Source organism: Pseudorca crassidens, chromosome Y, assembly GCF_039906515.1.
Source record: "Pseudorca crassidens isolate mPseCra1 chromosome Y, mPseCra1.hap1, whole genome shotgun sequence".
NCBI classification, from domain to species: Eukaryota; Metazoa; Chordata; class Mammalia; order Artiodactyla; family Delphinidae; genus Pseudorca; species Pseudorca crassidens.
Window position 1 is genome coordinate 16,281,876 of NC_090318.1, and position 25,369 is coordinate 16,307,244.

The window sequence follows — 25,369 nt, forward strand, 5'->3', positions numbered from 1 at the left end:
TTGATAGAAGTCGCCTGTGAAGCCATCTGGTCCTGGGCTTTTGTTTGTTGGAAGATTCTTAATCACAGTTTCAATTTCAGTGCTTGTGATTGGTCTGTTCATATTTTCTATTTCTTCCTGATTTAGTCTTGGCAGGTTGTGCATTTCTAAGAATTTGTCCATTTCTTCCAGGTTGTCCATTTTATTGGCATGGAGTTGCATGTAGTAATCTCTCATGATCTTTTGTATTTCTGCAATGTCAGTTGTTACTTCTCCTTTTTCATTTCTAATTCTATTGATTTGAGTCTTCTCCCTTTTTTCTTTATCAGTCTGGCTAATGGTTTGTCAATTTGGTTTATCTTCTCAAAGAACCAGCTTTTAGTTTTATTGATCTTTGCTGTCATTTCCTTCATTTCTTTTTCATTTATTTCTGATCTTATTTTTATAATTTCTTTCCTTCTGCTAACTTTGGGGTTTTTTTGTTCTTCTTTCTCTAATTGCTTTAGGTGCAAGGTTAGGTTGTTTATTTGAGATGTTTCTTGCTTCTTAAGGTGGGCTTGTATTGCTATAAACTTCCCTCTTAAAACTGCTTTCGCTGCATCCCACAGGTTGTGGTTCATCATGTCTCCATTGTCGTTTGTTTCTAGGTGTTTTTGGATTTCCTCTTTGATTTCTTCAGTGATCACTTCATTATTAAGTAGTGTATTGTTTAGCCTCCATGTGTTTGTATTATTTTACAGATCTTTTCCTGTAATTGATATCTAGTCTCATAGCGTTTTGGTCAGAAAAGATACTTGATATAATTTCAATTTTCTTAAATTTACCAATGCTTGATTTGTGACCCAAGATATGATCTATCCTGGAGAATGTTCCATGAGCACTTGAGAAAATGTGTATTCTGTTGTTTTTGGATGGAATGTCCTATACATATCAATTAAGTCCATCTTGTTTAATGTATCATTTAAAGCTTGTGTTTCCCTTTTTATTTTCATTTTGGATGATCTGTCCATTGGTGAAAGTGGGTTGTTAAAGTCCCCTACTATGAGTGTGTTACTGTCGATTTTCCCTTTTATAGCTGTTAGTATTTGACTTATGTTTTGAGGTGCTTCTATGTTGGGTGCATAAATATTTACAATGGTTATATCTTCTTCTTGGATCGATCCCTTGTTCATTATGTAGTGTCCTTCTTTGTCTCTTCTAACAGTCTTTACTTTAAAGTCTATTTTGTCTGATATAAGAATTGCTACTCCAGCTTTCTTTTGGTTTGCATTTGCATGGAATATATTTTTGCATCCCCTTACTTTCAGTCTGTATGTGTCTCTAGGTCTGAAGTGGGTCTCTTGTAGACAGCATACATATGGGTCTGGTTTTTGTATCCATTCAGCCAGTCTGTGTCTTTTGGTGGGAGCATTTAGTCCCTTTACATTTAAGGTAATTATCGATATGTATGTTCCTATTCCCATTTTCTTAATTGTTTTGGGTTCATTATTGTAGGTCTTTTCCTTCTCTTGTGTTACTTGCCTAGAGACGTTCCTTTAGCATTTGTTGTAAAGCTGGTTTGGTGGTGCTGAAGTCTCTCAGCTTTTGCTTGTCTGTGAAGGTTTTAATTTCTCCATTAAATCTGAATGAGATCCTTGCTGGGTAGAGTAATCTTGGTTGCAGGTTTATCTCCTCCATCACTTTAAATATGTCCTGCCAGTTCCTTCTGGCTTGCAGAGTTTCTGCTGTAAGATCAGCTGTTAACCTTATGGGGATTCCCTTGTGTGTTATTTGTTGTTTTCCCTTGCTGCTTTTAATATGTTTTCTTTGTGTTTAATTTTTGACAGTTTGATTAGTATTTGTCTTGGCGTATTTCTCCTTGGATTTATCCTGTATGGGACTCTCTGTCCTTCCTCAAGTTGATTAACTATTTCCTTTCCCATATTGGCGAAGTTTTCAAGTATAAAATCTTCAAATATTTTGTCAGTCCCTTTCTTTTTCTCTTCTTCTTCTGGAGCCCCTATAATTCGAATATTGGTGTGTTTAATGTTGTCCCAGAGGTCTCTGAGACTGTCCTGAGTTCTTGTCATTCTTTTTTCTTTATTCTGCTCTGCAGTATTTATTTCCACTAGTTTATCTTCCAGGTCAGTTATCCGTTCTTCTGCCTCAGTTATTCTGCTATTGATCCCATCTAGAGTATTTTTAATTTCATTTATTGTGTTGTTCATCATTGCTTGTTTCTTAAGTTCTTCTAGGTCCTTTTAAATGTTTCTTGCATTTTCTCTATTCTATTTCCAAGATTTTGTATCATCTTTATTATCATTATTCTGAATTCTTTTTTCAGGTAGACCTCCTATTTCCTCTTCATTTGTTAGATCTGGTGGGTTTTTACCTTGCTCCTTCATCTACTGTGTGTTTTTCTGTCTTCTCATTTTGCTTATCTTACTGTGTTTGGGGTCTCCTTTTTGCAGGCTGCAGGTTCATAGTTCCCATTGTTTTTGGTGTCTGTCTCCAGTGACTAAAGTTCGTTCAGTGTGTTGTGTAGGCTTCCTGGTGTAGGGGACTAGTGCCTGTGTTCTGGTGGATGAGGCTGGATCTTGTCTCTCTGGTGGGCAAGTCCATGTCTGGTGGTGTGTTTTGGGGTGCCTGTGGACTTCCTATGATTTTAGGCATCCTCTCTGCTAATGGGTGGGGTTGTGTTCCTGTCTTTCTAGTTGTTTGTCATAGGGTGTCCAGCACTGTAGTTTTCTAGTCGTTGAGTTGAGCTGGGTCTTGGCATTAAGATGGAGATCTCTGGGAATTGTTTGCCGTTTGATATTATATGAAGCTGGGAGGTCTTTTGTGGACCAGTGTCCTGAAGTTGGCTCTCCCACCTCCAAGCCACAGCACTGACACCTGTCTGGAGCACCAAGAGCCTTTCATCATGGCTCGTAATAAAAGGGAGAAAAAGTAGAAAGAAAGAAAGAAAGAAAGAAAGAGAAGGAAAGTAAGAAAGACAGAAAGGGCGGAAGAAAGAGAAGATAAAGTAAAATAAAGTAAGATGAAATAAAATAAAGTTATAAAAGTAAATAATTATTAAGAAAAAAATTTTGTTTAAAAAAGAAAAACAAAGCAAAACAAAATAAAAACCGACAGATAGAACCCTAGGACAGATGGTGGAAACAAAGCTATGCAGAGAAAATCTCATACAGAAGCATACACATACACAGTCACAACAAGAGGAAAAGGGGAAAAAAATCATAAATCTTGCTCTCAAATTCCACCTTTTCAATTTGGGCTGATTCATTGTCTATTCAGGTATTCCACAGATGCAGGATATCAAGGTGATTGTGGAGCTTTAATCCGCTGCTTCTGAGGCTGCTGGGAGAGATTTCCCTTTCTCTTATTTGTTCTCACAGCTCCTGGGGCTCAGCTTTGGATTTGGCCCCGCCTCAGCGTGTAGGTCGCCTGAGGGCATCTGTTCTTTGCTCAGAGAGGACGGGGTTAGTGGAGCAGGTGCTTCGGAGAATTTGGCTCACTCAGGGGGGTGGTGAGGGAGGGGTACGGAGTGCGGGGCGAGCCTGCGGCGGCAGAGGCCGGCGGGACGTTGCACCAGCCTGAGGCTCGCCATGCGTTCTCCTGGGTGAGTTGTCCCTGGATCCCGGGACACTGGCAGTGGCGGGCTGCACAGGCTCCGCGGAAGAGGGGTGTGGATAGTGACCTGTGCTCGCACACAGGCTTGTTGGTGGCGGCAGCAGCAGCCTTAGCGTCTCATGCCCGTCTCTGGGGTCCGCGCTTTTAGCCATGGCTCGCACCCGTCTCTGGACCTCCTTTAAGCAGTGCTCTTATTCCCCTCTCCTTGCACACCAGGAAACAAAGAGGGAAGAAAAAGTCTCTTGCCTCTTCGGCAGGTCCAGACTTTCCGGACTCCCTCCCGGCTAGCCGTGGTGCACTAATCCCCTGCAGGCTGTGTTCACGCCGCCAACCACAGTCCTCTCCCTGTGCTCCCTGTGCCTCAGCTTGCAGCCCCGCCCACCCCGGCGGGTGAGCTGACCAGCCTCTCGGGCTGGTGAGTGCCGTTCGGCACCAATCCTCTGTGCGGGAATCTCCCCACTTTGCCCTCCGCACCCCTGTTGCTGCGCTGTCCTCCACTTCTCCGAAGCTTTCACCCTCTGACCCCCGCAGTCTCTGCCCTCGAAGGGGCTTCCTAGTGTGTTGGAAACCTTTCCTCCTTCACAGCTCCCTCCCACTGGTGCAGGTCCCGTCCCTATCCTTTTGTCTGTGTTTATTCTTTTTTATGCCCTACCCAGGTACGTGAGGACTTTCTTGCCTTTTGGGAGGTCTGAGGTCTTCTGCCAGCATTCAGTAGGTGTTCTGTAGGAGCTGTTCCACGTTTAGATGTATTTCTGGTGTACCTGTGGGGAGGAAGGTGATCTCCGCATCTTACTCTTCCGCCATCTTCCCCTCGTTCCCGGTATATCAGTTTTGCTTATCAGTAATAGTCAAAACTTTGTAACTCTGGCTGCTGCCAAAGTTCACCTCCTTCTGGTTTCCTCTCCTTGAGCATTTTGCCTTCCGTAACAGGTGGAAAACTTTGTTTAATGGGTTCTTTCCACTGCCACGTATCAAAATGCAATCATTTTGATTTGTAAATCAGTCTTTCATTATAAAGGCAAGATTAATCAGTCCCCACAGTTCAACAATTATTTATTATATGTGTAGGGCTCTAGTCTCGGCAGTTAGCTTACTACAGTAGGAGAAAAATATTCTAGAAAATTATGAAGTAGAAGAAGGCAGAAGGAAGAAGAAATATATACCTCCAACCCATATCAACCCATGACTGTTGATATTTTGTTTTATTTGATTGTGATCTTTTATTCTCTAGATACTAGAATTGCATTTATTTTTTGCCTTGAAGACTGCCTAGGATGAGGGAATCAGATTTATTCCAAGGAAATCCAGTAGCTTTCTATGAGCCCTGCCTTTGAACCCATCTGCTGGATTCCCATCCATCTGTCTATTTACCTGCCTGTCCACCCACTCATCCTCCCATCCATCCATCTTATCTCTCTATCCATACATCTGTTCCATCACACATCCAACTTCTAGTGTGGATCACTTGCACTGTTCAGGATTCTAGAGGTACTTTGTGAAATAAAACAAAAACAGTTATCTTGGAACTTGTGACATAGGTGTGCTTTTAGAACTGATAGTCATTAATCTGTTTTGGCAGAATATATAGTTTAATTTCTTGTTAGGAAAATATATTTGGCAACTTTGAAATCCACCAGTGGACTGTTTTTGTACCTACAGGATTATACTTCAGGAAAAAAGAAACTGTCTCCTGATGCCACTGGAAGAAGCCACCTGACTAATGTCCTATCTCCAGTCCCAGTTACAAAGGTAGGTAACTTGATTATCATGTTATAACATAGTGGCTGTGAACTTCATGATTCATTTAGCCTGGTTTTCTCTCCCAGAACTTAGAACCTGCAGTGGTTGTAAGCACAGGACAGGAAAGTGAAGACAGGGTATTTTTAAGATGAGCTGCTTATATATGACACGAGGAATATGAGGAGAACCAAATGTGACTTCAGAATAATGAATCTTAAGTCGGATTTATCGAAGGATTTTGTCACTCACAGCATCAGGACTGTATATATCCATCTACATAGATGCACACATACGCGTTTAATTATTTCCTTTTAAGATATTCATTTTAGTTAGGCATGAATATCTTTAAAATCCGATTTGGATGCTCAGTAAGAGCTCCAGTTTTCAAGCACTTACCGTATCGTGAAGTGTAGTGTTAAGGGCTTTCTGTGTATTATTTTCTCAGTTCTCCCCCTCACAGCGCCTTGAGGCAGGAACCGCTGTCGTCCCAGTGCAGGGTGAGAAGGTGGGAGGCTGGGAAAGGGCAAAGCCCTTGACCAAATCAAATGCATTCAGCTAGTCTTGAGTGTGAGCTGGAACTTGAACTCGAGCAAGAGCCCTTGAAGTTAACTACTGCTCTCGACCGACATTCAAAGAAACAAAGGAAATATTTACGAAGGGGCGGGGGTGGGGGGGTGTCTTAAAATGCTCAGAGGTGTTGAAGAGGCGCCAGGGTGAACGGGCCCGAGGCAGAGTGTTGCTCCTTGTGGAGCAGACCGGAGGCGCGGCTCCCGGTGGGCACGGGCAGGCTCCAGTCGCGGGCTCCAGGCTGCTCTTCTCATTTCAGCCTGTCTGCCAGCACCCTGACCATCTCCTCGGGGAGCAGCCGCGGCTCCCTGGCCTCCAGCTGGGGCTTCCTGAGCTCCGTCAGCTTCACTGACATCTATGGCCTCCCTCAGTACGAGAAGCCCGACGCCGAGGGTGGCCCGCTCCTGGACGCCTTCGAAGTGGCGGGCGTGGGCACCCTGGACAGGCTGCGCGCTCAGGCCTCCACCATGGGGGAAGAAGACCCGCCTGGCGCGGTGTCCCTGCCGCCTCACGGGTGCCCCAGGGACAGAGAAGGACCTCGCGAGCGAGGACCCCAAGCGGCTGCCGCTCCCACGGCTGCAAGTACGTACGGATGAGTCTGGTGGGTGACCCAGGGCCGGGGAGGAAATGTCTCGAGTTCAGGGAGGAAGCTGCGTGCATCCGCATAGAAGCCAGCTGGCTCTGCTGTGGCCTAGTGAGCCCTCAGCTTAGGACCCTCCAGGGCAAGAGGAGGCCCCCACACCCGAGCGCTCGCTAGCTCGCTCGTTCTGCGTGCTTTTGCCCTGGGTGCTTGAAATGTCATGGAAACTGGCAAAGTAGTCTTTCCCAGGCATTTGGCTTGTTTTCAGAATATACTTATTTGTCAAAAATGAGACAGTTCCTCCTCATTCGGAGGCTGCTAAAGAAGTACTCGGGCCTTAATGAAGTGTCCAGGGCGTGTGCCCACATGCAATGTTCTGTGTGCCCGCCTCAGACCAGCCTTGGGACTGCTGTCTGGCTGTGGCCCGGCAGAAATCTCTACTGACGTTGGCCTTGTGACTTCATCTCTTCATCATTTGTTCCCAGAATTTTCAAAGACTTAATTCTGTCAAACAGGAAATGATAGTATTTTGCATGATTTCAGAAGTTGTCCCAGTAAGCATTAGTAATTTCTACCAAATTACTTTCTCTGGTATTCTTCAAATCCTTGCCTACTCAACTCTAACTGCATATCCTTGGGCACACCCTTAGACCTGGTTGACTCTCGGCTTCATTGCTCTTCAACAAATACACCATTTTGTTACCCATGGGTTATATACATAGTACTAGTTTCTCTTAGTGAAGAGAAAGTTCTCTTAGCATTTACATATCTAATGACAGACCAGCTATGTTCTGAATCAGTCCCTTGGCTAATTGGCACCTCCATTGTTTTCCTTTCTTTTTTGTTTGCAAATGCTGCTTATACATTATTTCAACATCCCAATATAAATTATTTCCATAGTTCGTATGCATATGTAAGCTGCATTTACTTTGTTCTTTTTTATACACATATACCCTTGTCCATTTGCACTCATTGTCTAACTTTACTCTTTTCTTTTCCCTTTGCAAACTTTCCTTAAAACTTTTCCATTTTCACTTATTGTCTAGCCTTTACTCTTCTTTTCCCTGTGCAAACTTTTCTTTTCGCTATGCAAACCGTCCGAAATATAGAAGTATCAATCCAGTTATACACAAAGTCAGCAAAAGATTTAAGGACCCCTTTCGGTCCACGGGAGAGACTGGGTGGGAAGGAGAAGAGCTGACTTGATTTCCTTATTTTTCATCCACCACTTGGTGGTGGATGTTATAGTTCTTCAAGCTTCTTAGACTGGGAGGTCTTTGCTATCGGTACGGTCAGATACTGCCACCTGGTAGTGCGTTCACATATGAGTGGAATTGGGCCCTTACAAACTAGAGGTACTTGACTCAGTGAATGGATCCTGACAGGTGCTTGCGCAGGGCTGGGTGAGCAGCTTCAGGCATGGACACAGGGTGACTCCTTGCCTCCCTTGATGCTTGTGGGAATGCCTGAGCCTAGAGTCATTGCAGCTTCATAAAGTTGGCGAGGATCTCAGTACTCGTTATAATAACCCCACCCCTCATTTATGACGCCCGAGGTCATGTAGTTCCCTCCACTCTCCAGTCTGACTAAGAACAGTACAGTCTAAGTTTGACTCAAGCAAGCTTTAGTGAGAAAAATTTTAGTAACATAAAATTCAGAATTTCCCATTGTGTTTTAAGTCAGTCTGAGGGGACAGAAGGTGGGGCAAGGGAGTGGGGAAATAAACTGTCATCTTTATCCGTTTTTACATGTTTACTACAGTTTTATATTCCCCACACTTTAAAAGTCAAATGTGTCACGATTCTAAAATCTGTTCCTGTTTTCATTTCGCACTGGTGTTTGCTAATATAAGTCCATAAATATTTTGACTTTGTTCATCTGTTTATTGATGTTTTTATTACATTCATACCCTGTTTAAAATTGTTGTCTTAAATTCTACAGTTTTTTCACTTTGTGCTTTTTTTTTTTATCTCTTTTCTCATGCGGCTCGACAGAAACGTTCACTGTAAGTGACCTTGGACTTCTCCTTCGCCTTGCTGGTCAGGCTGTGCCACATCTTTGTGCAGTGAATCAATGTATTTAGGATGGTCGGGGTGTGGTCAGGAAGGGCATAGCTCATAGCTGTGCTTTAATGTAGCTCAACAGTTGCTCTTATTATTGTTGTTGTCGTTTGAACGGTATTCATCCTGGCTATGAAAGTTGTGTAAGAACTTTTCTAAGAGCTTGACGTATTTTTTCCTTCTTGCGTTTTTTCCCCAGACTTTAACACTTTCATTATTTTAATATGCCAGCTGGCAGCTTTGCCCACGATGTGATTTTCCTTATACTTTCCTCCCTTTTGTCAAGCAGCGTTGCTGTCCTTAGGTCTCAGTGTCTGTTTGTCTGTGTTTAATGATGGAAAGGTCTGAGGTTTATAAAATGAACGTGTGGAAGCTTGTTTATTCCTTACTTCACTGGCATTGCTCCCCACTCTCCGTCTCGTTGCCTTGAAACCCAAGAGCAGATGGTTGCGGTGTGTACTGTGGGGTGTGCCGTGTGCTTTCTTTCTCACCCAGGGCAAGTGCTGACCGTACCTCCTTCTGTCAACTCCTGCATCCAGTTGCTTCTTGAAGGTGCTAAGCCCAGGATCACTGAGGATTGATTCCCCCATTTCCTTTCTCTCTTCATCCACTTTCATTGCAATGAGAGAGAAATTTTGGCAGTCACACCATTGGATTGCCTGGAAGTTAACTGGATCATTGTGTGGTGTTACTTCCTTAAAGGCGTGTAGGGCCAAGTGTCAGGGCTGGGAATGGGAGTAGTGAGCCATTGTGTTTGCTGGGGTTCCATGGAGCAAACTGAGGGGTTCTATCTGCAGTTTAGAGCTGGAGGCTCTGGGTCCTTCCATGGGGCCGGGGTGACGAGCAGAGCTGGACTTGGGAGTCGTCATCTACGATCTGAGAGTCGGTGCCTCCGGCCACCCCAGGACGGAGCCAGCTTCTGCCCTTGGCCGAGGCGAGGCCAGTGGCCCCCACACTGGGCGCTGCAGGCCTTTGAAAGGTCAGCTTTTGTCTGCAGTTAACATCGTGAGGCCAAAGGCCACAGCCCTGTCTGTTTTGTACCCCGATGAATATATTTGGGTTTAATGGTTGCTGTGAATAATAATTTGGCTGAAAAGAGAGATGGTTGGGGACTTCCCTGGTGGCGCAGTGGTTAAGAATCCGCCTGCCAATGCAGGGAACACGGGTTCAAACCTGGTCCAGGAAGATCCCACATGCCACAGAGCAGCTAAGCCCGTGCACCACAACTACTGAGCCTGCCCTCTAGAGCCCGCGAGCCACAACTACTGAGCCCAGAGCTGCAACTACTGAAGCCCGCATGCTCTAGGGCCTGTGTACCACAACTACTGAGCCCATGTGCTGCAGCTGTTGAAGCCCGCATGCCTAGAGCCCATGCTCTGCAACAAGAGAAGACTCCGCCCTGAAAAGCCCGTGCACCGGAATGAAGAGTAGCCCCCGCTCGCCACAACTAGAGAAGGCCCAGCGCAGCAACGAAGACCCAACGCAGGCAAAAGAAAAAAAAAAGAAAAGAGATGGTCATTGGTGTCAGGGGTGCACAGATGTCTAGATTTTCAGTTTCTAGAGCTTAGATGGCCGGAGAACATAGAAAGACAAGAGGGACCTGCATTATTAACAAGAGGCATTGTGATGCCAGAGTGAGGCTCAGTTTGGGGCTTCATGCTTTAAGCCTGTGTTCTAACTGTGTGTGCCTCTCTCAGAAGCATTGAGGTTCCTGTGTCCATCGTCACATTTAGCAGCAGGAGACAGCATGCCTCTTTCTGTTGCTTTTGTTAAAAGAAACTTGTTGCTGTGAGGGAAGGAGTAGAAAGAGTTGATGAAATGATAAAAGGGAAAATGTCAGTAGTTGTCTTTGCTCTTGGTTACAATAGATATGAGACAAAAATAAGCTGCCCAGTCATGGTCCTTCCTAATCCCAGGAGACAGTTCTAGAAGCCAGTGTGGCCCCAGGGCTGCTGAGGAGGACGCTGCAGTTAGAGCGGCAGAGGGGTCACGGAGACGTTGGCAAAGGCCCAGTCTGGGTGCATCTGTGTCCTCTGACTCGAAAGTCACTCCATTTTTTTGGGGGTTATTTGATGATTTTTAAAAACTCTGTTTTCTGATTATAAAGCAGTGTAGCCTGTGTTCCTTGTATAAAGTATGGAGAATACCAAGCAGCGTCAAGGAGGAAACATCCCCCACCTGCTTCTCGGAGAGCGCTCTGCCGTCCACGTGCAGGCGAAATCTCTCTCCAGGCTTTCCCGTGTGACACACTCTCAAAGGGCCACGCCAAGGGCCTTCCCGCCACCTTCTGACCTGTGCGCTCATTAAGGAGGTGAAGGGAGATTGATGATCATTTAAAGAGCTTTTAAAGAAGTAGCCAGAAGCCTGTTTGTTCCATTTGTTTGTTCCAGTATAAGAAAAGACTGGAGCAGAGTGCATGTAAACACACATCTGCAAACGTGCTGGCCTGTCTCTGCCTCTTCCTGCCTTTGTCTCTGCTCTGCCCTGGGCTCCCGCCCTGTTGCCTTCTGAGACTGGCCATGTCTCTCTCGCCTGCAGCAGCGACCCCCCAAGAAGACAGCGACGCCCAGAGGCTGGAGCGGAGAGTGCGCTGCGTGTCCGCCTGCCTGTCCGATTACTCGCTGGCCAGCGACAGCGGCGTGTTTGAACCTCCCACCGAAAGGTTAGAAGCTGACCTTCTGGCCTCCCTGGGCTGACTTCCCAGAAGGCACCCCTGCCGAGACCTGTCTGGCTTGACACTCTGTGTGTCTCCGGGGTGCAGCTTTCCTGGCTTCTCTCCATGCGGTAGGGGCCCTGAGCATCCCCACGGACCCCCTCTGCTCCCAGGTGGCGTCTGGGGACTGGCCTGGCTTCGGGCATCTAGCATGACTGCTTTCTCTCTGGCCCCGGGGGTTGGAAGGCATGAGCCCAGTAGAGCCGGAAAAGGAGAACCCGTGTGCGAGGGAGACCTGCTTTTCTGGAAAGGACATTCACTAGAAATGGATGTTCCCCCCGTCCCCTTTCCTTAGCTGGAGGAATCACTTTGCAAGGGCAAAACTCCTTGTGGGCTTTATTTTGTTTGAGACCTTTGATGTCATTTTTTCAGCTTAACCACTGGACCGCCAGGGAAGTCCTGCCTGCAAAGCTTTTAAGAGTATGTTTTTGAACTTTGTCGTGAATATCACATGTGGTTTTGAGAGGTATTTTCTGAAAAAGGCCACTTCGTCAGCAGGTACCCTGGGAGGTGACGTCATGGATCCTGGGGACCTGCCGTGCCCTGCCAGTCACTTAAAGCATTTATTTATGTTGCAACTTAATAAAGCCCTTCTCAGTAAGAAGCACCCCTAGTGTGAGAGAGCTTCTGCCGAGTCCGAGGTAACCAGGCCCCCCCGGAATAACGCGGTGCCTTTCCGACTGTGTTCAGGAGTGAGGATGCTGACGACCCTGCGCGTGGAGACGCTTGCGGTAACGAGGGGCCCCAGATCCATGTTGGATTTTTGTGAGTACAGAAGACTCCTTCCCTGTTGCTCGTAAAGACGATGGGTAGATTGGGGCCTGCCCGGCGACTCACACCTCCACACACAGGCCAGGAGGGATGGAGGGACCCGCGTGATCCGGCTGCTGCTCCCTGGCCTGGGTGCCCCTGGGCCCATCTCAGCGGTCTCAGGTGAAAGGACAGAGGTGGCGGGAAGGAGAGATGGGCAAGAGCGGCTCCATTGTCGTCCTCCAACAGCGAGTCACAGCCAGGGACTCTCACCCCATGGGCACAGTCCGGCCCTCGGGGAAGTTCCCGCCGGAGCTGGGGTAGCCAGGTGCTGTGCAACACTAAGCGTTCTGGTTTCTAGCTACAGTGTCTAGAAAGGCAGTAACCAGCAGTGTTCAGACGAACGAGGCAGGATGTTCACATCCCAGCAGCTTTCTTTTGCTCACTCTTGTCATCCTAGTGTTTCTCGGCACTCGTGGCGTTCGGGCTGGGTCACTCTCGGTGGGGGGCCGTGCTGTGCCCTCTGGCGTGTTGAGCAGCAGCCCTGGCCTCTGCCCACTATACGCAGTAGCCCCCCTCCACTCAGTGTGACAGTAAGAAACGCCTCTAGACTTTGCACAGGTCCCCTGTGGGTGGGGTGAGGACCACTGCAGGCGTTCAAGCAGGATTTCTGCACCGTGGGGCATTTGCAGTCTGTGAACGTGCATTTTATTTTCTAGGCACGACAGTGCCAGCGAGTGTCTCCTCGTGAACGTGCTCCAGCTGAAGAACTTTGCCGGGCTGGTGGTGAAGGAAGACTGCAAAATGTAAGCTCCCGCGCCAGTGGGGGCTGTGTCCTCCCCCCGGGCCCTCCTCCACATGGCACCACTGGCTGACCTGCTGCACGTGGCAGTTTGGGGAGGGAAAAGACTGTCTTGGAACCTGAATTTACAATAAAACGCTAGGGGTGTCTGTCTGAAATCTAAAGGATTGTAAGTTTTAAGAAGAGGCTGGTTTATTATTTGAGGCAGGTGGAGTTACTGGAGCCAGGCTGGTTATGTGCCGTGGCCGTGCTGACAAAGTGCCGGGTGCCCATCATCGGCAGCGTTGGGGCTTAAAACATCCATTCTGGTCACAAGGCTGGTGGCGACACAGCCACACTCGGCTCTTGCGATCTGATGAGGTGCCTGAAGAGGCCTCAGGCTGGGCTCAGGCATCCTTGTCCGAGCAGGGAGAAGGAAATCTGTGTTGTCCCCAGTGGGGAGATGGGTGCCCGATGGGGGTGTGAGGTCCCACTTACCCTGGCGGGTGAACCCACCGGTGATGGGTGTTCACGCCCGACGGTGCCCTCCCCTTCCGTGAGTCGTCTTTGTAAACTGGCCTCCCGAAGGCCTTGGAAGCAGCCTGGTTTTCAGCGGCTGAGGGTTCGCCCTGGGATTCTGCTCGCCCTGACGGGTACTTCACTCCACTGATGCTGGAGCTTCTTCTGGGTGCTGGCTTCCACGCTAGGGGTGGATAGGGCCGGGAGCCCAGCCCGGCTGGTGCCTGAGCACTCTGAGAGGCAAAGCAGGCAGAGCTTGGAGAGGGAGCCATGGGGCCGTGGAGAGATCAGTGCAGATGTTTTGCCACAAAGATGATGAAAGCAGAAAGTCTGTTTGACTCCCCCTGAAGTTATAATTGCTGATTTTTATGTTTTCTTTTTGCTAATTTTTTCTTTTCTTTTCTTTTCTTTTCTTTTCCTTTTTTTTTTTCCTCTCCAAAGGTAGGTCAGTTCTTTGGACTTTCTTTTTGTTGAGAAAAGGGCTTTTTCCAAAGGACTTTTCAGTTTTACCTATTCACATCCAAAGCGTAACATACAGGGGTGTTCGTGTATGTGGTCCATGCTCTTTTCTCCCTGTCTCGATTCCAGACACATCTGCGTCTGTTTGCCTCCGCTTGACCCTGGCACACCAAACACGTTCTGCTCTAAGGCTCTGGAATTGAAAGCCCCCTTGGTGTTTAATGAAGTTTGCAGAATCCCCGTGCATTCAGACATGGTGATGTTGAAGTCACTTCAGTTATACATGTGCTCAGTGAATCCTCAGCTGCAGGAAGAACTGCTGGTACGGTGCCCTCCTCACTCTCTCCTTCCTACCTTCCACCCCTCTCTCCCCCTCTCTTTTTGTCAGTCTCTGACATCAGTCTTTCTCTTGTCCTGTCTTCTCCCTTAATCCTGCTTTTCTTCCTGTCTCTCTTCCTCAGTTTCTGTCTGTTTTTCTGTTTGGTTACAGTTTGTTTCAGAGTAACATACAGATTAAAATCAGCAAGGGAGGAAGCATATAGGCCAGAGTCTAGGTGAGATCCAATCCTGAAGTTTCCATTTTCTTCACTGTGTGTTACCTTTTGTTGTCTGTCCTTGTTCCCTTCCTAGCAGTTTCTAATAGAGCTGAATAAGCAACATGAGAGCCATCCTCCCTAGGATCCTCCAACACCACTTTAACACTACTTTCATTTTACCTTAGTCCTGTTAGTAAGAATGAAATACTTTCATTCTTTCTGCTTAAGATTCAAGGGTAACCTTGATGCCCATTGGTTGTTAAGGTGTAGTCATTCAGGGCCTGTTGTGCCTTTTTTTTTTTTAAACACCACGCAGGGCATTGGTCAGATTAACTTGGCTGATTACAATGGTTCGAGCGAGATGCAGCTGCGCTGGTACTCGGTGCAGGTGTTCACCGGCCCTGAGCCCCCGTGGCGGGAGGACGAGCGGCTGGGACACAGCGACTCCCGGGACCCTGCGATACCCCTTTACGTCTTCCCCGGAGCAGCCCGTGGGTGAACGCTGGACTCGGGGCAGACGTGTCTGCAGTAGAGGAATAGCTCAGATGGGCAGGCACCGCAGTAGAGGAATAGCTCAGATGGGCAGGCACTGAGAGGGAATCGCTTCCCGGCGGGTCCTTTCCAGCAGCACTTTTGTGTTGCTTTATTTCCATGGTTTTCCATAAAGAGCATCATGTTTCCAAAGCTTGCTACCTCTTCCTAATAGCTTTCTCTGGATTTATTTTCGAGAGGAATTTATTTCCGAAAGGGAAAGTGCACGGCAGAGGGGGAAGGGTGTGTGTTCAGGGATGGGTAGGAGGCTGGGCGGGCTCGGGGAGAGGGGGTTCCGGGATGCTGGCATCTTCAGCGGCTGCAATTGGGCGATACACACAGACAGACCCTCTTAATGAAAGGCCTTGTAGCTCTGTCTTCCCTACGAAACAGAACTGCCTTTCATTTTATAAGAAAAGCAACCGTCTTCAGTCACTGGAAGCAAATATTGGGTGTGTCTGCTGCTGTGCTCTGAGTGCAGCAGTAAAGTCAGTGCCCTGATGAACGTTTTGGGGGCTGTTGCCATGCCCGCCTTCAGGAGTTGGCAAGCCGACTCGGTGGACAGTGGCTGTAGCAGCTGCGCCCAGACCAGCCCCCCGCACCCAGAGCCCTGCTGCGTTGGTGTCAGCTCCATCCACGGACACACGTTTGCTGGCCAGGCAGACCCTTACGGCCTGGAGAAACTTCAGCCCCCACCTCTGAAGGTAAGCAGAAAAGGACAAAGGATTTCGCGGAGCCCGTGATGTTTTGCCTCACAGCACCATGTGCTGCCCTGGAAGGAGGGCCTGTGTGCCCTACGCGAGGGAACTGAAGTGAGTGGCCTCAGATCTGTAAACAGCAGGTACCATGGAAACGTCTGTCTACTTTAAATTAAAAGGAAAGGACAACTAAATGGGGTGGATTTTTACTCCTTCAGGTGCCATCTTCAGGGCCGCGTGTGGCTCAGGGTGTTTTGTGCGTTCCTAACGTTTTGGACGCTTGTCGTTTTTCTCCGTTTCTGACATTAAGAGCAGTGAAGCATCCTTTTGGCCCTTCTGTTCACCTGATCCTAGTTGTGCCCATCACCGTATCTCCAGTGAGGAGATATTTGTTCCGAAACTATTCAGCACATAACAAATGGGGACATACAGCCCCTCGCTTGGCATCTTTCTAAAGTGGATTAAAGTGCATTACATCAGGAATAATTATTTTGGATTAGGCTGCCAATAATTATGATTGTTCTACTTTATAACACTTTTATTTACAATCATTGACCCAAATCAGAGTAAGCAGCCATGGGATGCAGTTTTGGTATTTCCCCCTCCCCCAACGTTTAAATTATGCCCTAGTCACTTTTGTTAATACTTCACATTTCCATTCTTTGTGTGTATATATGTGAGTGTGCACCCAGCTTCTTTTTCCTTCTGAATCATTTGAAAACTAATTCAAGATTGTGACACATTCCTCCTAAACAATTCAGTACAAATCTAAGAACAAGCACATTTTCATACTTAACAGTAGAGTTATACTCAGAAAATATAACAATGACATCGAGTATAAAGTCCACGCACAAAATTCCTCCGTTGTTCCGTTGTGCTTTGTTGACTGAAAAAAAAAAAAAAAAGCACAATCTAAAAGCTGAGAATTCTGTTTTATTTGGCAGACTTTCTGAGGACTATAGCCTGGGAGACACCCTCTCAGGTAGCTCTGAGAGACTGCTCCAAAAAGGTAAGGGAGGAGCCAGGATATATAGGGGTTTTGCCACAAAAACTATGTAGTTGGAACATTGAAAGATTATAGTTAATTAAAGGAAACCAGGCACCTCAAGTTAAGCAATTTGTAGCACCACATTTCTCATCATAGAGACTTCAGAATTCAGTAGGCTAATAGCATGGTTGCTATCATTTAAGGCCTTTTGACTGAATTCTGTTACTCCTTCGATGTGGGAAACTATATCTTCCAGACCTACTGAAGGCACAAAAATAACTGCTAAGTAATCATACCAGTGAGATACAGATCTCTTGGTCCATTGGGCTCATACTGATGGTAAATTTGCTGGACTTATATCTAAATTTTACATAAGTGGGCTTGAGCCCAAGGAAATCCTAAAGTACACCTTCCTAGCCATCCTGGTGGAAGCCAGGGCCGTATATTGGACCCACAAAGCCATTGAGTTCCATTACGTACGATCCACTGTATTCTCATCGCCTGACCCAGTCTGTTCCATACCTATCACTATCTTTAAGGGAAATGATATATTACCATTTTTCATAATGTACTAGTGTCGTCAGGCTGATGATTTTTAGAGTGATTTAACTGTTCCCAACGTAGGGAGGTCTTTAAACTTAGACGGCCATAGCGTATTTGATGACCATTTTCAGCCATAAAAATCCATCCCATAACTGAGGGAGGGTCACTCCTAATAATTAAAAAGTTACACCTTTTGATTGAAATTCAGTTCATTGTTCTGACTGAGCTTGACTGACCTCAATGGAAAACTCATATTTATGGCTAGGGTCAGAATAAGTATGTTTGATTGGCCAAGTGAGGGGGTCCCATCTAGTAATATCAGTAGTGGCCTGACAGAACTATAATTTCTTTCTTCTAAAATAAATTTCCTGAGGGCCATCCAATCAGACCCTTGGAGTGGAGAAACCCACCAAGATAACCCAGAAGTACCGGGTGCAGGTAATTGACCATAGTCCCAACAATTGGAGCGATTTCTAAAATTTGCACAGAATTGTTCCCATTATAGGAAAACATTTGGTTTCTGTGCAGAAGTCCAAGAAACCAAGAATAAAATGTTGTAAATAACCGTATGGGTCAGGTCCAGCCTGTTGGGATAGCTGTCTATTTCTGATGTCACCTTCTCATCCTGGTGTTGGTGTTTCTTTCCTATTGGAGCATCACTTTAAGGTGAGTTTGAGGTCATCAGTCCTCCCTATAGACCAGTCTGGTGCAGGAGCCCTTTTTAGGTGGGAAGCATGAATCCTAGAGTCAGTTCCCTTCAGTTTTGCTGCACATGAGTTAGTTAAAAGAACCTGATAAGGGACCTTGCATCTAGGGTGGAGGTAGTCTTTTAAATACTGCCTTTTCCAATGTACGTAATCTCCAGGTTGTAAGTCATGGGGCATATGATCTTCGTTTGAGGATAGATTACTATGATATGCTTCAGAAACAAGCTTAGAATATCCTTTGAAAAATGCAGTTAAGCCTATGCCATGATGTAATACGTCTCCTTTTAATAATATGTTAATATAGTTCATCATTCAATCTCATTGTTCTCCCTGTGATCATCTCAAAGAGAGAGAAGTGATGTTTGCCAAGAGAGGTGGATATGAGGTTGAGAACCAATGGAAGGGCCTTAGGCCAGGTGAGGAATAAGCATCCATAATTTTAGCCAGTTGTTTTTTAATTGTTCCATTTGTTCTTTCTACTAAACAGAAGACTGGGGATTATAAACACAATAGAAGTGCTGCGTAATTGGAAAAATCTTGCAAATTTTCTTAATAATTTGGCCAGTAAAATGAGTTCCTTTATCACTATGTATTTCTGAGGGGATTGTTCAAAGAGGTATCACCCTTTCTAAAATTGATTTCTCTACTTACTGCACTGTGGCCTTTCTGCATGGGAATGCCTTAGCCCAATGTGAAAACATTCAAATTATAACAAGAATGTATTGATAACCTTCTGAGTGAGGCATTTGTATAAAATGAACATGCAAAATTTCAAAAAGACCTGCAGGTGATGGGAAATTTCTTTGAGAACTGTGTAAATGCTTCCCTGGGTTATATTTTGGACAAGTTGCACATCTTGAGTAAACCTTCTGGGCTATTGTAAAATAGGCTTTGAAAAATATTGTTTACGTCGTAATACCACCTTATCTGGGTTCCAATGAGTTAACTCATAAATATATTGTGAAATAGGATATTGAGCTCCAAACAGAAAGATAGGCTTTCCCTTTGGACCTGTCCACAGCTCTTTGTTAGTTGACTCTTCCTCCATTCTGTGTTTAGGTGTCTTTTTCCTTTTTCTGAAAACTTTAACCATTTTCAGCAAACACCATTCCCTGAAACTTCAGCAGTATATCAGTAAGGTTACTGGGAGGCTGAAAGGGAAAGACAGTGGTTAGTTGGTTGTTGTTGTTTTTCAGAGCTGCTGTCGTGGCAGCATGATCGACTAGAGAGTTTCCTTTTGCTTCTGCAGTGTCAGCCTTTGAACGGCCCCATGCCTTAGTAACAGCAGGTGCACATGGCAACAGAATTGCATCTAATAATTCTGCTACTTGTTTCCCAGTTTTGGCAGGCTGTCCTGAGGTTGTTAAAAATCCCCCCTCTTTTTTTTCCCAAAAGCATACCAAAATCATGTGCCACCCCAAAAGTATAGAGGCTGGCAGTGTAAATGTTAGCAGATTTTCCTTTTGCCAAATGACAGACAGGCTCTTGTTCGTGCTGTTAGTTCAGCCTGTTGGGCAGAAAAGATATTAGGTAGGGCCCATTTTCAAGGATACACAGTGGAGAAACGACAGCGTTACTAGCCTGGTACATTCCACGAGGTCCTCTTAAGTATGAACCATCAGTGAATAACATAAAGTCAGGATTATACAGTGGGCTTTCTTGACAGTCAATCCTAGAAGATAAAAAACTGTCAGTTAAAACAATGCAATCATACTTTTCATTATTGCCATTTGATTCTTAAGATAAAAAATTGTCAGTTAAAACAATGCAATCTTACTTTTCATTATTGCTATTGATTCTTCTGGGAGCAAGGTCACTGGACTAAGTTCATTACACCTGTGGAGAATTATGTTTGGTGAGAGGAATACAATCTCATGATTACAATCTCAAGTTAAATGGCTCTCTGAATAAGGTTGTGTGTGAAGAGAGTTTAGTAGAGTTTTCATGGAGTGGGGAACAAAGACGGTGAGAGGGTGACTCATGACTGTCTCCTCTGTTGTCTGACAAACAACAGCTATTGCTGTGACAGCTTGGAGGCAAGGGGGAGGCCCTTAGCTACTGGATTTAGCTGCTGGCAGTAATATCCTATTGGTCATTAGTGACTGCCATACAGTTGAGTTAATACTCCTAGTGTGGCACCCTTGTTTTTATGCACAAAGAGAAAAAAAAGGGAAAATCATAGATCGGATGCCCCTTTGCCAGGAAGCCCTTTAGAGAAACCAGAGGCTTCGCAATGGTCAATTCCCCAACCAAGAGGTTCAGGTTCGTATTGTTTAGGCAAATTATTTATGGTCGAGACACTAAAGAAAAATTTGGAATCCAGCGCCTTTGGTAGCCTGCAAGGCCTAGAAATCCCCTTACTTGCCTTCTTGTTTTAGGAGCAGGGAAAGCCAAATTGCCTCTAGAGCAATTGAAACCCCTTCTTTAGATACCAAACATCCTAAGTATTTTACATTAGCCTCACAAAATTGTAATTACTCTTTGGGTGCTTTATATCCCTTTGAGGCTAACTTCTGAAGCAAGTACAGGGTGTCTTGCTGATTATGTATCAAGGGTTTGAACACAACAGCAAATAATCTACATATGGTATGAAAATCGACTTATGAGGAAAAGCTGGATCACATTAAGTCCACATTTTAAAAAATTATTATTATTTTTAACATCTTTTTTGGAGTATAATTGCTTTACAATGGTGTGTTAGTTTCTGCTGTATAACAAAGTGAGTCAGCTGTACATATACATATATCCCCATATCTCCACCCTCTTACATCTCCCTCCCACCCTCCCTATCCCACCCCTCTAGGTGGTCACAGAGACCTGAGCTGATCTCCCTGTGCTATGCGGCTGCTTCCCAGTACCTATCTATCTTACATTTGGTAGTGTATATATGTCCATACCACTCGCTCACTTCGTCCTAGCTTACCCTTCCCCCTCCCCGTGTCCTCAAGTCCATTCTCTACGTCTGCATCTTTATTCCTGTCCTGCCCCTAGATTATTCAGAACCAGTTTTAATTTTTATTCCATATATATATATTAGCATATGGTATTTGTTTTTCTCTTTCTGACTTACTTCACTGTGCATGACAGATTCTAGGTCCATCCACCTCATTACAAATAACTCAAGTTTTGTATATTTCTATGGCTGAGTAATATTCCATTGTATATATGTGCCACTTCTTCTTTATCCATTCATCTGTTGATGGACACTTAGGTTGCTTCCATGTCCTGGCTATTGTAAATAGAGCTGTAGTGAACATTATGGTACATGACTCTTTTTGAATTATGGTTTTCTCAGGGTATATGCCCAGTAGTGGGATGGCTGGGTTGTATGCTACTTCTATTTTTAGATTTTTAACGAATCTCCATACTGTTCTCCATATTGGGTGTATCAATTTACATTCCCACCAACAGTGCAAGAGGGTTCCCTTTTCTCCACACCCTCTCCAGCGTTTATTGTTTGTAGACTTTTTGATGATGGCCATTCTGACTGGTGTGAGGTGATACCTCATTGTAGTTTTGATTTGCATTTCTCTAATGATTAGTGACGTTGAGCATCCTTTCATGTGTTTGTTGGAAATCCATATATCTTCTTTGGAGAAATGTCTGTTTAGGTCTTCTACTCATTTTTTGGATTGGGTTGTTTGTTTTTTTGATATTGAGCTGCTTGTAAACTTGGGAGATTAATCATTTGTCAGTTGCTTCATTTGAAAATATTTTCTCCCATTCTGAGAGTTGTCCTTTGGTCTTGTTTATGGTTTCCTTTGCTATGCAAAAGCTTTGAAGTTTCATTAGGTCCCATTTGTTTATTTTTGTTTTTATTTCCATGTCGCTAGGAGGTGGGTCAAAAAGGATCTTGCTGTGATTTATGTCATAGAGTGCTCTCCCTATATTTTCCTCTAAGAGTTTATAGTGTCTGGCCTTACATTTAGGTCTTTAATCCATTTTGAGTTTATTTTTGTTTATGGTATTAGGGAGTGTTCTAATTTCATTCTTTTACATGTAGCTGTCCAGTTTTCCCAGCACCACTTATTGAAGAGGCTATCTTTTCTCCATTGTATATTCTTGCCTCCTTTATCAAAAACAAGGTGACCATATGTGCATGGGTTTTTCTCTGGGCTATCTTGTTCCATTGATCTGTATTTGTGTTTTTGTGCCAGAACCTTACTGTCTTGATTACTGTAGCTTTGTAGTATAGTCTGAAGTCAGGGAGTCTGATTCCTCCAGCTCAGTTTTTCTTTCTCAAGATTGCTTTAGCTATTCGGCGTCTTTGGTGGTCCCATACAAACTGTGCAATTTTTTATGCTTGTTCTGTGAAAAATGCCCTTGGTAGTTTGATAGGGATTGCACTGAATCTGTAGCTTGCTTTGGGTAGTAGAGTCATTTTCGCAGATGATACAACACTGTTTATATCATCTGTTTGTGTCATCTTTAATTTCTTCCATCAGTGTCTTACAGTTTTCTGCATACAGGTCTTTCGTCTCCTTCGGTAGGTTTATTCCAAGGTATTTTATTCTTTCTGTTGCAGTGGTACATGGGAGTGTTTCCTTAAATTCTGTTTCAGATTTTTCATCATTAGTGTATTGGACTGCAAGAGATTTCCGTGCATTAATTTTGATCGTACTACTTTACCAAATTCATTGATTAGCTCCAGTAGTTTTCTTGTAGCATCTGTAGGATTCTCTATGTATAGTATCATGTCATCTGCAAACAGTGACAGCTTAATGTCTTCTTTTCCAATTTGGATTCCATTTATTTATTTTTCTTCTTTGATTGCTGTGGCTAAAACTTCCAAAAGTATGATGAATAATAGTCGTGAGAGTGGACAACCTTGTCTTGTTCCTGATCTTAGAGGAAATGTTTTCACTTTTTCACCATTGAGAACGATGTTGGCTGTGGGTTTGTCATATATGGCCTTTATTATGTTGAGGTAAGTTCCCTCTATGCCTGCTTCTGGAGTGTTTTTATCATAAATCGGTGTTGAATTTTGTGAAAAGCTTTTTCTGCATCTATTGACATGATTATATGGCTTTTCTCCTTCAATTTGTTAATATAGTTTATCACATTGATTGATTTGCATATATTGGGATAAACCCCACTTGATCATGGTGTATACTCCCTTTAATGTGCTGTTGGATGTTGTTTGCTAGTATTTTGTGGAGGATTTTTTCATCCATGTTCATCAGTGATAATGGCCTGTAGTTTTCTTTCTTTGTGACATCCTTGTCTGGTTTTGTTATCAGGGTGATGGTGGCCTCACAGAATGAGTTTGGGAGTGTTCCTCCCTCTGCTGTATTTTGGAAGAGTTTGAGAAGGATAGTTTTTAGTTCTTCTCTAAATGTTTGGTAGAATTCACCTGTGAAGCCATCTGGTCCTGTGAAGCCATCTGAAGCCATCTGGTCTGGGCTTTTGTTCGTTGGAAGATTTTTAATCACACTCTCAATTTCAATGCTTGTGAGTGGTCTGTTTATATTTTCTATTTCTTCCTGGTTCAGTCTCAGAAGGTTGTGCTTTTCTAAGTATTTGTCCATTTCTTCCAGTTTGTCCATTTTATTGGCATATAGTTGTTTATAGTAATTTCTCATGATCCTTTGTATTTCTGCAGTGTTACTTCTCCTTTTTCATTTCTAATTCTATTGATTTGAGTCTTCTCCCTTTTATTCTTGATGAGTCTTGTTAATGGTTTATCAATTTTGTATATCTTCTCAAAGAATCAGCTTTTAATTTTATTGATCTTTGCTATCATTTCATTCATTTCTTTTTCATTTATCTCTGATCTGATCTTTATGATTTCCTTCCTCCTGCTAACTTTGGGGGTTTTTTTTGTTCTTCTTTCTCTAATTGCTTTAGGTGTAAGGTTAGATTGTTTATTTGGGGTGTTTCTTATTTCTTGACGTACGATTGCATTGTTATAAACTTCCCTCTTAGAACTGCTTTCGCTGCATCCCATAGGTTTTGGATCGTCGTGCTTTCATTCTTATTTGTTTCTAGGTATTTTTTTGATATCCTCTTTGATTTCTTCAGTGATCTCTTGTCTATTAAGTAGTGTATTGTTTAGCCTCCGTGTGTTTCTATTTTCTACAAATTTTTTCCTGTAATTGATATCTAGTCTCATAGCATTGTGGTCAGAAAATATTCTTGATACGATTTCAATTTTCTTAAATTTGCCAAGGCTTGATATGTGACCCAAGATATGATCTATCCAGGAGAATTTTCCATGAGCACTAGAGAAGAAAGTGTATCCTGTTGTTTTTGGAAGGAATGTTCTATAAATATCAAATAAGTCCCTCTTGTTTAATGTATCATTTAAAGCTTGTGTTTCCTTATTTATTATCATTTTGGGTGATCTGTCCATTGGAGAAAGTGGGGTGTTAAAGTATCCTACTATGATTGTGTTACTGTCAATTTCCCCTTTTATGGCTGTTAGTATTTTCCTTATGTATTGAGATGCTCCTATGTTGGGTGCATAAATATTTACAATTGTTATATCTTCTTCTTAGATTGATCCCTTGCTCATTATGTAGTGTCCTTCTTTGTGTCTTGTAATAGTCTTTATTTTAAAGTCTATTTTGTCTGCTGTGAGAATTGCTACTCCAGATTTCCTTTGATTTCCATTTACATGTAATATCTTTTTTCCATCCCCTCACTTTCAGTCTGTATGTGTCCCTAGGTCTGAAGTGGGTCCCTTGTAGACAGCATATATGCAGGTCTTGTTTTCGTATCCATTCAGGCAGTCTGTGTCTTTTGGTTGCAGCATTTAATCCATTTACATTTAAGATAGTTATAGATAAGTATGTTTGTTCCTATTACCATTTTCTTAATGTTTTGGGTTTGTTATTGTAGGTCTTTTTCTTTTCTTGTGTTTCCTACCTAGAGAAGTTCCTTTATCATTCGTTGCAAAGCTGGTTTGGTGGTGCTGAATTCTCTTAGCTTTTGCTTGTTTGTAAAAGTTTTAATTTCTCCATCGAATTTGAACGAGATCCTTGCTGGGTAGAATAATCTTGCTTGTAGGTTTTTCCATTTCATCACTTTAAATATGACTTGCTTCTCCCTTCTGGCTTGCAGAGTTTATGCTGAAAGATGATCTGTTAACTTTATGGGGATTCCCTTGTATGTTTTTTGTTGTTTTACCCTTGCTGCTTTTAATATTTTTTCTTTGTATTTCTTTTTTGATAGTTTGATTAATATGTGTCATGGCATGTTTCTCCTTGGATTTATCCTGTATGGGACTCTCTGCGCTTCCTGGACTTGGTTGACTATTTCCTTTCCCATGTTAAGGAAGTTTTCAGCTATAATCTCTTCAAATAGTTTCTCAGACCCTTTTTTTTTCCTTCTTTTTCTGAGACCCCTATAATTCGAATGTTAGTGCATTTAATTTTTGCCCAGAGGTCTCTAAGACTGTCCTCAATTCTTTTCATTTTTTCTTTATTCTGCTCTGTGGTAGTTAGTTCCACTATTTTATCATCCAGGTCACTAATCTGTTCTTCTGCCTCAGTTATTGTGCTATTGATTCCTTCTAGAGAATTTTTTTTTCTTTCTAGAGAATTTTTAATTTCATTTATTGTGTTGTTCATCATTGTTTGTTTGCTCTTTAGTTCTTCTAGGTCCT

At 43.9% G+C, this 25,369-nt stretch overlaps 1 protein-coding gene across 1 annotated transcript in view; it reads left to right on the forward strand.

The window, feature by feature from the left end:
• The window catches only part of LOC137217886 (protein WWC3-like), a 173,190-nt gene that overhangs the window by 124,312 nt on the left and 23,509 nt on the right, over window positions 1-25,369 (forward strand). The window contains 8 exon segments of the mRNA XM_067724886.1: window positions 5,251-5,340; window positions 5,777-5,828; window positions 6,270-6,480; window positions 11,077-11,200; window positions 11,942-12,016; window positions 12,721-12,807; window positions 13,239-13,435; window positions 17,430-17,494. Of these exon segments, the coding sequence (XP_067580987.1) occupies window positions 5,251-5,340; window positions 5,777-5,828; window positions 6,270-6,480; window positions 11,077-11,200; window positions 11,942-12,016; window positions 12,721-12,807; window positions 13,239-13,435; window positions 17,430-17,494 (901 nt within the window).